Source organism: Strix uralensis, chromosome 13 (assembly GCF_047716275.1).
Source record: "Strix uralensis isolate ZFMK-TIS-50842 chromosome 13, bStrUra1, whole genome shotgun sequence".
NCBI lineage: Eukaryota > Metazoa > Chordata > Aves > Strigiformes > Strigidae > Strix > Strix uralensis.
The window spans coordinates 5,354,617-5,367,900 of NC_133984.1; the positions used below are offsets into that span (position 1 = coordinate 5,354,617).

General features: G+C 36.3%; 1 protein-coding gene across 3 annotated transcripts in view; it reads left to right on the forward strand.

Moving 5' to 3' along the window:
• The window catches only part of PCDH11X (protocadherin 11 X-linked), a 515,112-nt gene that overhangs the window by 43,369 nt on the left and 458,459 nt on the right, over positions 1–13,284 (forward strand). For all 3 annotated transcript variants that reach the window (XM_074882809.1, XM_074882810.1, XM_074882811.1), the window contains exon 2: positions 8,011–8,594. In XM_074882809.1, the coding sequence (XP_074738910.1) occupies positions 8,055–8,594 (540 nt within the window). In that variant the 5' untranslated portion in view covers positions 8,011–8,054. The remainder of the gene's footprint in view (positions 1–8,010; positions 8,595–13,284) is intronic.

Genomic DNA, 13,284 nt, shown 5'->3' on the forward strand with positions numbered 1-13,284 from the left:
TACTGTAAGAACTTGTTACAAAAATCTGTGAGAGTAATTTCACAGGACACTCGGCCTTCTCTGGGTATATTATGCTGAGGCAGAGAGATGGAAATATGAAAGTTTAAGCAACTGAAAAAAAATGTATAGGACAAGTAAGGTTCCAGTATGATTTAAAATCTAAAATATGAATCCTGATATCCAGGAGAACTTTTTTTCTCCCCTTCAGGAATTTGGTGCAACAGTTGCAAAATTCCAGGTATCCAGGGTTTAGTAAGAATTACAGAATATAAATAGAATTTTTTTTTTTAGCTCAAAACTTTTTTAAAAGAAAAAGTGGCAATATATATAGTTTCTGTTTGTTCTTTTTCTGTATGTTTTGGGAACAGTGTTCTCACAAATGGAACTTTTGGTTAAATGAGAAGTGTAAGTGTAGTTACATCATCTGTCTTTTGAACTGAAGGGTGGGATGGAAAAAGGAAGCTCATTTCTGCTACTCTGCAATGTTTTGTATATTACTGGACTCTAGGCAGAATTGTATTTAGTGTGAGTAAGTAATAAACAATACAGCTTTCAGCTGTGAGCAATATTTTTATACTTATTCAGAAGTACTTGAATTGTTTAGTAGACACTATGAAATGTATTTTTCTACTATTCAATAATGAAAGTTATTAACTGGCAGTGAGGCAGTAAAGCAAAATGCATTATGTATGAAACAGGTGATCTTGACGTTTGCCATTTCAAAGGATTTGACACAAGTGACTAAAATCAGATTTACTTCCATTTTTAAATAAATAAAAGTGTGCTTTAAGTTGAAATACATCCAATGATCACATATGTGGTTTCACATAATTTCTTATTGTGATACTGCGTTCTCTTGACAGTGGTTCATGGATGGCTTTTGTTTGCTTTAGCAGAGAATTAATTTTAAGATTTGAGGCATGAACAGGTTTTCAAGGACCAAAACTAGAGCAATTTTCACTTGATTTGTAAAATGTATTCATGTATGCAAACACACAAATAAAACACTAAGAAAATATTATGAATCGTACCATTAATAACTTGAGTTTTTGTGGTGTTTTTGAAAGCCGGTCATTGAATTAGAGTGAATATATATTTGAATTTGTAGAGTGATGTTGTGCTATTGGAGTAGTAATATTTATAGAGGGTTTGTGTGTTGCCTTTGTTGTTTTGTTTGTTTGTTTGTTTTTCTATTTGTTCAGATATCCCAGTGTTTCTTTCTAAGAAAATGGAAATAGCCATGCTTGTCAGGGAGTTCTTCACTTTTTTCCCAAGATTTCTGTTCTCAGCCTTTAGCTCTCTATGCAGATCTGATGTATAACTGTCTCACTGCTAATAGGACTGTCTATTTCCTAGTGTTACTGGTATATAAATAAATCTGATACTGCATATTCTCAGTTTTCTGAAATAAGTTACAGGATATTTTTAAAATATTTGCAGAGCGGTTGCTAGATAGATTTTCCCAGACTTGGATTGTACTTACCATTTTAGTGAAAAAGAGAGTTCAGCTTTACAGGGATTCATTTGAAACAATTAAAAGAAATTACTCTTTATGCCATATATCAATGAGTTTGAGTTCAATTTGTCCATTCAGCATGCTAACTGCCTGTTGTGTATTTATAGTTCTGTTCACTGTTTCCAGCATCTTGATTCAAGTTTTAGTGAGCACTTTTCCTATTAGTTGCAGATTAATATCAGGAATATAGAATTCTGTTTCAGTAAGAATTTATCAAATTGCTTGTTTTTAATGCCTTGGCTGCTTTTTCATGTGGCTGCAAGAATCTGCCTTTTGGTCATTAACTTTTTATTTCTTCCAGTGAAGAGTATTTCTTACCCCCCTGTGATGGAAAAGTAAAAAAACAAAAAACAACCAAAACTAAAAATACTCTATTTCTGAAGCAGTGAAGACTGTGAATCAGGAGAACATGCAACTGTAAGCAAGTTGTGGCTCACCCTTAATTCTTTTGTTGACTAAAATAGATGTGGGGTGATGTTTTCTCCTGATGATAAGAATTTCCAGTTTCATTTTGTTCATAACTGGAAAAAAAAATCAAATTAAAGAAACCTCATTGAAGTCAGTGCCATCACGCTAATAAAAAATAGATCAAAGACAAATCACTCCCTTAGTGGATTTAGAATAAAATCATATGAGGGAATGAATTTGAAAGCCTTGATAATATAACAAATTGTCTGTTTCTCTTTGAGGTAGGTCTTTTTCTTTGAATACGATCATGAAATATACTATTCAGCGAGTGGATCCTGTGGATAGATATCGATGGCTGCAAAATAACTTATGTTTGAAACATTTTAGAGTGTGAAAATGAGTTCAGGTTGGTTGTTATCATTTGTGCCTGGCCTTAAAAAAATGAGGGGGATTCCTGTCAGGCAACAGCTTTGTAGTATTTCTTATTGTCATCAAAAATGGTAAGAAATAATAGTAAAGTATCTACCTTTTTAAAGAAGTTAACCACCATCAAGACCAGCCAGTTCCTTAAATGAAACGTGGTATGTGTGGTGACGAAGGATAGACATTGCTGTGTTCAGCTGTTAGTGACTTACAGCAAAAAAAAGCCCAACAATCAAAACACCAAACACTAAAAATCTGCAGCAGTAGAAAAGATCCCACCTAACAATCCAGCAGTTGAGCTCTACAGGATGAAGTTGAAATCTGTACCAACATGATTCAGAAATTCAAAACCTCTGGCATATAGCATAGACCTGCTTAATTAGCAATGGACACTTTAGAGCGAGCCTTTGTGAACTGTAGTATTTGCAAATAGCTTATTCTTCAGTTAAATAACAGCATAATAACGCTATTGACTGACAAATAGAGCCCGTGTCATGGGGATCTTCTGCTCTGAGAAGCACTGTTTTAACACAGGGGTTTAAATACTGTTTAAGGAGTCCACAGTGGATGAGCAGCAAATGAAAGAATATTATATTGAAAAAGTGTCCATGTAATTAAAATAGGTTCAGGAATATGAAGATAAGAATGGGAGTAATATTTTTAGGATTTCTTCTCTATTATGATTTCAATATTTGGATATTGATGTCATTTTGGACTTTAATGTAATATTCCTAAATTTTTGAAATAGTCTATGATAGTTTTTTCTTAAAACTTGATCTAGCAGTTTGAGACTATTACCACATCTTATTTATTCCTACTCGAAGTGAAATCTGAACCCAGATACCAAGAAATAGTGTTGCTTTTTCATTTGAAGTGGCCACTTGAACTCTTAACTGCATTTACTACTTTTCTTTGATCCTCTTAAGTAAGAAATACTAATTGAGTACTGTAATAAGCTACAGTAATTCTGACTCAGGTGGGACCCAATAGAGTCTTGTCTATAAAGAACAGATTTAGGTTCCACCTTCACATTGTACTCCATTAGGTAGTTAAAGTTTTTATATTCTGTCTACTTCTCAAGGTATGATTTGACAGGTGCTAAATGAAGATAATGAGCAATGATAATATTTAAATTATGCCATTAATATTTAGTGTATTGGAAAAAAAAGGCAGGTATATTTAAGTGCATAGATACTCAGATGAAAGCGAGCATATCTAAAATTGTGGGGTTTTTTTTCCCTCCTACCCTCCATCCTGTCCATCTGGGCCATTTGCCTTACTAGTTACAGAAGTCAGCAGTACAGATATCAATGCATTCTTTTGAAAGCTGGGAAAATGGCTTGGCAAGCTTAATGTTACCTTCTGTTAAACAATTTAATTTGTTCCTAATTTTTTTTTTTTACCGCCTTAAAAGTGTTAGTGAGTGCTGGAGCTTTTCAAAGGTCCTTTAGAGTTGGACTACTCTCTTTAGCCTTCTGTACTTTTTTCCCCTCTATACTCCAGTCATGAAGAAAGCCTGTTTCTACACACTGTACTCTGACTGCCTTTCTGTCCTGTTCCTTTCTTTTTTCCTTTTAGTGTTTTTATCTTGTCTGTCTTTCTTAGTTCATCTCTGACTTTTTCCGCCATCTGTTACCATTCACATGCTCTCTTTGGGTAATTTCTCTTAATGTCCTGTTCTGTCTGACTGCCATTTCCATTTGTAGTTTCTTTAGCCTTTCCTTTCCCTTTTGGATTTGTATTTATATTGTTTTCCCATTTTGTGGTATGTATATTTATGATATGTAGACAAATACGGGACATGTGAAATAGTGTATGTCATTAGAAATACTCTGATTTCGTAAATGTCTTTCAGGATGATGCTTCATTGCTAGCAAGTACCTCGTGCTCTTTTTCTTTGCATTGCTGTTGCCATAGTATTCCTATCAGTGCTATGGCACAAATGACAGGCAACATACAGCTATGGCTATATAAATAGGTTGCTTTAAGAACAACACTTCCCCATGGCATAAGATGCTCCACTGTATATTTAAGCAGAAAGCTTGAGTCATGTTGGGTTTTTTTCTTGTTAAACATACATCTACAGCTCTAGAACAGTTTATAAAGGTTCAAAAGTGTTCCTAGAATTGTTTAGAAAGATAGGTAAAGACCATTTAAAAATAATGTATTCATGAATTCAAGAATTGTAAGTAATTTTTAGTTGTTTTTTCTACTTTGAGACTAAACAGTTTTCTGTTAAAACTCATAACACTACCTATTATGTCTATACTTTTTAGCAGGTCAGGAAAATCTACAGCAGTAAAAGACATAACAAAAAGTCATGTTAGCATTTATCTAACATGGTTTATAACAGTGGTGTTCTATTATTTCCGTGTTTTAATGCATTTTCTTTAATATGACACAAAAATATTTTTAATACAATGGGTCAAACTTTGTTTCATTTAAAAAATGTAAATAAAAATATGCATAGTAATGTAATGCTAAGAAATTCCACCCCTGAGTTTTCCTGACAAACCTCTTTGAGTCCTATTGTTATTATTTTATAATCCCTGGAAACTCCACTGCAGTTATAACTGGGTTATAGGAATTCTTATCAGTTATTTTTAATATAAATTATCTGCTGGTACTATCATAACTTTCAGAATTGATTTGGGAAAGTTTTTCGTGAACTCTTTAGACTGTTCGATCTGTGTACTCATCCTCAAATTGCTTTGTAAAACTTGATAGATAAACTTTTGAGTGTGACTAAACTTCTCTGCATCTTCAAAACAAGAGAGGGAGAAGCAGTGTAGCATTAATAACCTTGCTAATAACAAAAAAAATTTTTTAGCATAAAATTGTTTATTTGGGAGATGTATATACATGACAATACAATATTTTTATATCATGATTTATAGGCAATCCTTACATCAATATTGTCACAGAAGAATTTGGGATAGGAACTAGTATTTGGTTTATATTTATGGTCGGTATGGCGTTTTTTATTTCTTGCCCTCAGAAACGAACTGTAAGTTTAAAATATTACTATGTAAACATTGAATGCTTTTCCCCCTGTTTTGTTGTTTTTCAGTTTAACTGCTAGTAGAGAAGAAAAAGTGGGAGAATAGTGCTTTCCAGTATGCGTGGAACATGCTACCATTCTGACATTTTGTTTTGAGGGGAACATTTAAATATCAACTCTTCATTGTAATCCATACATTTTTATTGGTGTTTTGCATGGAAGCAATGTAAATAGATTTATTTTAATAATAGGAGATACAAAAATGCACTTTCCTGAAATAATAGTTTTCTGCACGTTGAATGTACATGGGCAATTACTTTAGTGGGGTGACAATTGCTGGTTATGTATTTACAGAAATACAAGACAGTTAATAAATGAAATCATAATGATCAAAGTAATATATTTGTACAATATCACCACAGTTCTTTCATTAAACTCATGCTGCTACCATAGTGTTACCATTAATGATAGTCAGTATCTGCTGTTGACTTCCTTATTTACATATTTAGGGTTTAATATTACAATGGATTTATAAAGCCTGTTTAGTGTTATGCCTTATACTGAATTACTGAAGTACTGCAAATAAGTCAGCAAATTACTAAAATACTGCAGGTAATGCAGTAAGTATGCCACATAAACTGCGTATCCAGTTCTCACCCATGTCAGCAATCTCGTTCAGGTTAATTGAATTACTCCAGTGAGCAATGCCTTTTTTCATAAGTGAAGACTTGCAGGATTGGATTTTTATTTCATGTTGTTCCTTTTGTAGAATCATAAAGCCAGAAAATGCTTTACAGTTAAATCATGCTGAAGTGGAAAGATACACCTTGCAGATCTAGTTGGAAAATGTTCTTTATCTGTTACTTAATCCCAATGAAAAGCAGGTTGCAGCGTTTAAATGGAATAGCAATATTAATTGTTCCTAATCTGTTGACTGCAAAGTCAAATGTTTTAATTTAAATTACCCTGAAAGTGGTACTGCTGAAAGGCAGTAACTAACGGGTGAAGACAATTACTGGCTTCAGTAATTTCTTCAACCACTGCAACTTGGTCTGCAGGAGTAAATCAATCTGTGCTGTGACAGGGAGAATGAAATCAGAAAAGGCAGGAAAAAAATTACATTTTTGCCCGCACAATAGGAAGAATATAGATGAGTTAGTACAGGTATATTTGAAACAGGTGCTAAGCTGGTAGGAGCTAAAATTTCATTAACTAAAAAAATGATTTTAGATGGATTTCTTGAACATCTACCTTGCAGAAATGCTATCCCAGATTGTCCTAAATTCTGGAAGGGCAGAATTACGCAAAGACTGGGCAAAGCAGTGTATTCTATACGTGGAGTTCAATAGTGTGTTTCTTCTCTAAAAGTTTGGAGCTGAAAGGCTGTAGGTACATAGATATCTGTATGTACCTGTAAGTCATCCCGTTCTACTTCCATCTTTCTTGAGGTTGTTAACAACCTTGAGAGGAGAATGTACTGTTAGTCAGAAACTACGCCGAAACATACAGAATATTCTTTTCTTCAACCCAGAACAAATCTGTATCTCACTTTAAAGGTGTTGGTATCAGAGTACTTAGCTCATATATGAGCAGACATCACCAGACTTAAAATTCTACAATATTTCTTAACAGTTCATTCTCCAGACATGTATGAAATGTTGTCACATACCAAAGGGGAAATTATTGCTGATTAGGCTATCTCTTTTTTTCCTCTTTTTTTTCCAAAAATTGAAGAAAGAAAAAAAAATCTCAACTGTCTTGGAAATTAATGACAAGTATCTAAATAGAGAATATCTGGCAGTATGTTGGGCAGTTGGGGAACTAAGAAGGTTACACATTTACCCTTCCTGCCAGGAAACATCTTTTAGCTTTAGTTCTACATCGAAAACTTTTAACGTTTTGAAATTCTTCTGTGTTAGAATTTTTGCACTGCCATTTAGGCATATAATCCAGACTGCAGTGAATTGAGTTCTAGTATCTAGTTTACTTCCAAAGATCAAATAGGATCTTGTCATCTTAAAGAAAGGGATGGCTGTATCAGTGTCCCTGTGTTAGACAGATTTCCACCGTCACTGGCTGAAGTTCACCAGGCTCCATCTAGGTAACATTTTCTTGCCAGTTTAAGTTCCTATAATAAAAGTAGCGACATTTCTTTGCTGTTAACAAATATTACACAATTTTGTCAGTGCAAAACTTGGGGGAAAATTAAGACAAGTGTTCTTGGTTCCCCATCTCTGAGCAAGAGGTATGAAAAGATCTGGTTCTCAGCAGATGGTTGCTTGCAAACTTCTTACCTACTTCTTTCCTTGGAAACAAAAAAATTGAGGACAATGTGGCAGAGGGTTCAAATGAAGGGGTTTTCTAAGGAGCAAAGGGAAGTCTCATGCTGGAAATACGGATTTTTGTATTTATTTGTTCATTCACTCTGATCCAGTTCTAAGATTCTTAACTCAGGGTTTAGTAAACAGTTTTAAGTAAAAAATTGTGCAAAAAATTTTAAACATTTTATGAAGGATTAAGTCAAATATCCCTTTACTAATAGGATTTTCAAACAGTTCAGGTTGTTTGCTATAGGATAGGTACTTCTTTCATGTCTCCATCACTTTAAGAGCACAATATTCTGTAAATTTTTAAGAATTTATCTTTCTTTTCCTTTTTCCAGCTACTCTTGGTGTTCTACACGAATACTCATTAGTCATTCTGGAGATGGACTTGCTGTCTGGAACCTACCTCTTGGCAGTCTTATTAGCCTGTATTGTATTTCAATCTGGCGCACAGGAGAAGAATTATACCGTGCGGGAAGAACTGCCTGAAAATGTCCTCATTGGCAATTTGCTCAAGGATCTTAACCTAACACTGGACCCAGATGTGCCCCTTTCCTCACCGCTACAGTTCAAGCTTGTGTATAAGACTGGGGATGTACCGTTAGTACGGGTGGAAGAGAACACTGGTGAGATATTCACAACTGCAAACCGCATAGACCGAGAGAAGCTGTGCTCTGGCATCTTTAGTGAGAATCGCTGCTTTTATGAGGTGGAGGTTGCTGTTCTGCCTGATGAAGTTTTCAGACTGGTCAAGATCAGATTTCTAATAGAGGATATAAATGACAATGCCCCCCTCTTCCCCTCAACAGTCATTAACATCTCTATCCCTGAAAACACAGCAATTAATTCTCGCTATTCTGTCCCATCTGCTGTTGATCCAGACATTGGTGTGAATGGTATTCAACATTATGAACTCCTTAAGGTGGGTTTCTTCCATTCCTCTATGTTACACTCTCTGTTAGTGTCTTCCCACAAATGTTGCCAGTCCTCATCAACCCATCAGAAATACGAAGCTGTGCACCACAGTAGTGGTACACTGCACATACCTGTCTTGAAATGTTAATCTATACCCCTGAGTGCTTTCTAGTGCATTGTATCCTCGCTTTGTGGAAAGCTGTTTGTGTATGTGTGTGTCTGTCTGTGTAACAATATGGTGAAACATGCATGTCTTCATGAACCCTCCACCAGCACTCAGAGTGTTTGTACGCTTTGGCTAAACAGTCTTAGACCATTAAAGATGTGTTCCTACTGCCACCAGCGTGACAGTGCCAAGTGCAACGATACTTTGCATTGGGTTTATGTCTCCCTCTTGCATGACTGTTATATTTGAGCAGTAGAACTTAGCACAGAGGCTTATATGATGTGATGCTCATCTGTATACTGATGAGCTATTCCAGAATGAAAGAGAGTCCATTTGTCAAAGCAGCTTTGTAATGTTTGAGTGGGCATCATATCTGGGCAGGGGAAAGGCCAAGGTACGCATGAACGCAAGGATAGCAGTGCCAATGGCCTTGTAAGAGAAGATAGTTCATATTCTTGCTGCTTTTACTCTTTCTAGCAAATAACAGTAGAATTACAATTAGGGAACGAAAGAGTAACACATAAACCTGTGGTGTGTAAGTGTGCGATTGCTAAATAAAGGATTACTTGCATTTGATTTTACTTAAGTAGAGGGTTTAGAACAAGAAAGGAACTTACCCTAAAACTGTTGGGTTATTATCTTGGAAGCTGAAAATGTCTTCATTTCCCTTGATTTAGAGTAGGGAACTATCGGGTGGTTAAACTGCTCAGGAGCTAATCTGACACTGTCATTACTGACTGGAATGGCCAATATATTGCTTGATTGACCTGATAGCTAATATTCATTGATATTAGTACTTCTTAGCAATATCATAAAAATAAAGTACTGCCTTATTTTAGCTCTTATAAATTGCTTACAACCTGAAGTAGTTGTGGCAGTGTGGGTACTAACTAGTGACAAAGACATAAAAATCTCTTCCAGAAAACTGCGTCCCACTGGACACTTCTGGTTAGGTATCTAAGAAAAAAAACCCACATATGTCTGTCAGCTCTTGGTGTAGCCTAGGAATTTAAAACTTTTCAAGAACTTACTATTAAGTTTGAGGTCTTTGTAGTAAGCTCTTTAAAACTTTTAAATTCCTAGGTTATACTGAGAGCAGACAGATCTACATGTGTGTGTTAGGGTTTTTTTAGATTGATAACCAGAAGCATCCAGTAGGATGCAATTTTCTTGATTTGGCATTTTAAATGAGAATCTGGGGAATGAATAACAGTATATTAAGTAAATAACAGTAGGAGTAGAAAATAAAAATCCAGGGCTACAGACAAAATGTGGCAAAATAATACACAGTCTGAATAGAGAAATGTTAATATATCTGAGAGAAATGTGCTGTTATTGTAGGAAAAGGAAGAAAATAGAAAACAGCAAAATCAGGAGTCTCTGGGATTGAGGGAGCAACAAACAGTTCAGATCACCACAATAGCAGTCTTGTTTTGTGAGTTTATTTTTGGACTGTGTGTTCAGAAACAGAATGTAACAGATCAGCAGAATGGTAGCATATTTGTATCACACAAGTGGGAGCTCGTCTAAAATACAAGCTACAGCTCTGTACCAGAAGTAGTGTAGGGTGTAAGGCCTTGTCTAAAGATCTAATGTGAGATCAGAATGTTTGCCAGAGAGACAGGTTTCACCAGGAGATGTGCAAATAAAAAAAAAAACCAAACCCCTCAAATAATTTGGTATTTGAATTAGTGGGAAAAAAGAAGTAAAACCAGTTGCATGTTTATTCAAGTGTCTCTGAAAAACTGCCTTTGCCACATAAGGAAAAGAAAGGTGATGAGTATGAACACATACCAGTATGGATTGAAAGGTCTGAATTCTTGTGCTAGATGTGCCGCAACCGAAATAATTTGTAAAATCACAGTCCTGTAGACAGATCTCCTAAATGAAGTAATTGCATTTTTCTCTTGCATGCCTCTTGGTCAGGTACTTTTTGAGTTATGGATCCACTGCCTTGAAATAAGCCAGCAATTTCACATACCTCAGAAAGTATCTGTAAAACCAAGCAGCAGTTTATGACAGCCAGGCACTGTTTGGAATAGTAATGTCCAGATGTTATTCCATTGGTAGCTTTTACAATGTTAATACCAAAAGTGATCATATATGAAGAGGGAAAAGAAGGAATTCTGGTGAGCATGCAGGGAGTGTAGTACATACAAAGATCCATCTGTCACTGGGGAAGGACAGGGAGATGAAAATGGAAGAGAAGAGTGGTGGTGCCTGCGAACTCTTTCCTGTCTAACACTGAAATGCTGGGAGGGAGGGTGGCAGGCACACAAGGCTGGTGTTGCTTGCCTTTCCTCCCAAAATGCTCTTCTCATGTGGTTATCCTCTGCTGGTTCTGAGGATATGCTTTGAAGATACAATGTCTTCCGGCTTCTGATTTGCATTGACCTTTTCCTTCCTTTTATAGCCAGCGTACAGAAAAGTGGGTGTGGGAGTGTCAGCTCTGTGCAGCTGTGGGAGATTCAATATGTTAAGAGTCAAACATGTGTTACTGGTAAATGGTTAAGAGGCAAGTCGGCATTGGCCTGTCAGCCCTGCTCAGCTGTGGGAGATTCAATAGTTAAGAGCCAAATAGACATGGGCTGATCAGCTCAGCCAGAGAGCTCTGTTGGGGGAACTTGGCGAAGTTGGAGAGCTCTGCCCAGAAGAACTCTGTTTGGTGAGCCAGCCAGGAGCTCTGTCCTGCGCTGGCTTGGAGAAGCATCAGCTCTGCTCTGCACAGGCCTGGAGAAGCAGCAAGGCTTGGAGGAGAAGCAGGCCTTCGAAGAGAGATACCAGGCTGTGCTAGTGTGGTGAAGAAAATGGCAGTACTGAGACTGTCTGTGTGGTATGGAACTGTTTGTGGGATAAGAGTGTTGATGATTGTCTAGCTGCTGATTTGCTTATCATGAAGTAAGAGCTAAGGTAGCGAGAGCATAAGTATGTGCCATTGTAATAATAAAGGATTTTCCTTCTGCACTTCAATGGAGAGTCTGTGCCTCAGGTGCCCCAAGTGGGGAAACAGCAGCATGTGAAACTGTTGTGCCTTCTGAACAGGATGAGTCTAGCAGGGCTGATATGATACTGTTGTGGGGAATTTTGGGAAGCACCATATATGAAGATGATGGGCAGGGCGGCACACCTGGAGGGTGGCAGGGGAGTGGGAAATGATAAGATGTGCAAGTTGCTTTGTAGAAGCACAAAGGCTGATGCTTTAGTATGCGTGCAGCAAGAGAGTGAAATGTGTTGCTCTCTATTTTAGAGAAAGTAATAGCAACTTGACAAGCTGTGCAATGAAGAGAAAGTTCTTCAGTTATATTTCAGTCTTTAAAAAAGTTTACCTGAAATGTGCTTATTGTCTGTGTGAAGCCAGACCTATTTTGCCAGAAGATAAAGAGATTTTTGCCGTAACAATTTCTAAAAAAGAATAAATGTCTTACTAAAACTCAGCTGAATACCTTGTGGGTTTTAAACACATTTTCCTCAATTTTGTATCTCATTGGGAAGGTAACATTCATGTGGTACAATATTTCCTCAGTTTGTTACACTTCCCTTACTGTCCCTCTCAAAGTATGGGGAAAGGTTGGATGTAATTGTTGTATGCAGTTTCTCTTGCAAAGTAGATAATTAACGATAGTATTTTAACTGTATGACAGACTTTCCTGTTATTGTAATCCCCTGCCTCTTTCTAAAAATAATTTTAAAATAGAAGAAAACAGAACATTGTAGAAAAGGTATTGTTGTATTTTGGGTTCAGCATTACTTGGAAGTTTTGTAACACAGGATTTGATTTACTTAACACGAGAGCACTTTAATTGTCACAAAAATTAGCAGTCAGTTTTTACCTGCCTGCATTTTCTCAAAATGTACCTCGATAGAAAATAATGTCTTTGTATGTAAGTGATTCATGATACTGCAACTTCAAAACTCCATGAGTCCATGATTCAGCTATACGCTGTCTGAAATGCATGAACTCTAAGAAGACAACAGTTTTACTTAACCTCTGCATTTCTTCTTGTAAGACTTAAGAGTTATGTGGAAGACAAGTTCTAAGAGATGTTCTAAGGAAAACGGTGGGTTTGGTTTGTTCTGTTCTAAAGGAAGATCCAAACGTGTCTTTTGGATAGCTTTTGAATTGTATGTATTGTTTCCTTATTTAGAAAATTAGTTGCAAAAATTTGCAAATATCTTCCACCCAGCCAATGTAATAGCACTAGTGATTGACCAAGAGTTGCTCTGGTAGGAGTTTACAAATACTGAATTATTTAAAAGTAGTGATGCTTTAACATTACATGAACTTCATTTCATCCCCCCCCCCCACCCCAGAGGGTTTCCAGGAAACAGTCATGTAAGGCAACTTGCTGTTACCCAAAGAAATTGTTGTGCATAGCATTATAAAAAAGTGTTTCTCTGTTGAGATGCACAAAGCTGACTGTGGATAGGATCATGTTAAAAGTTCAGATGGCAAATGGTAAACAGTGTTTACTATGAATGAGGCTAGAGAGGGAGAACTTAATTAGTTATGACTTAAAAATCATTTAAAATG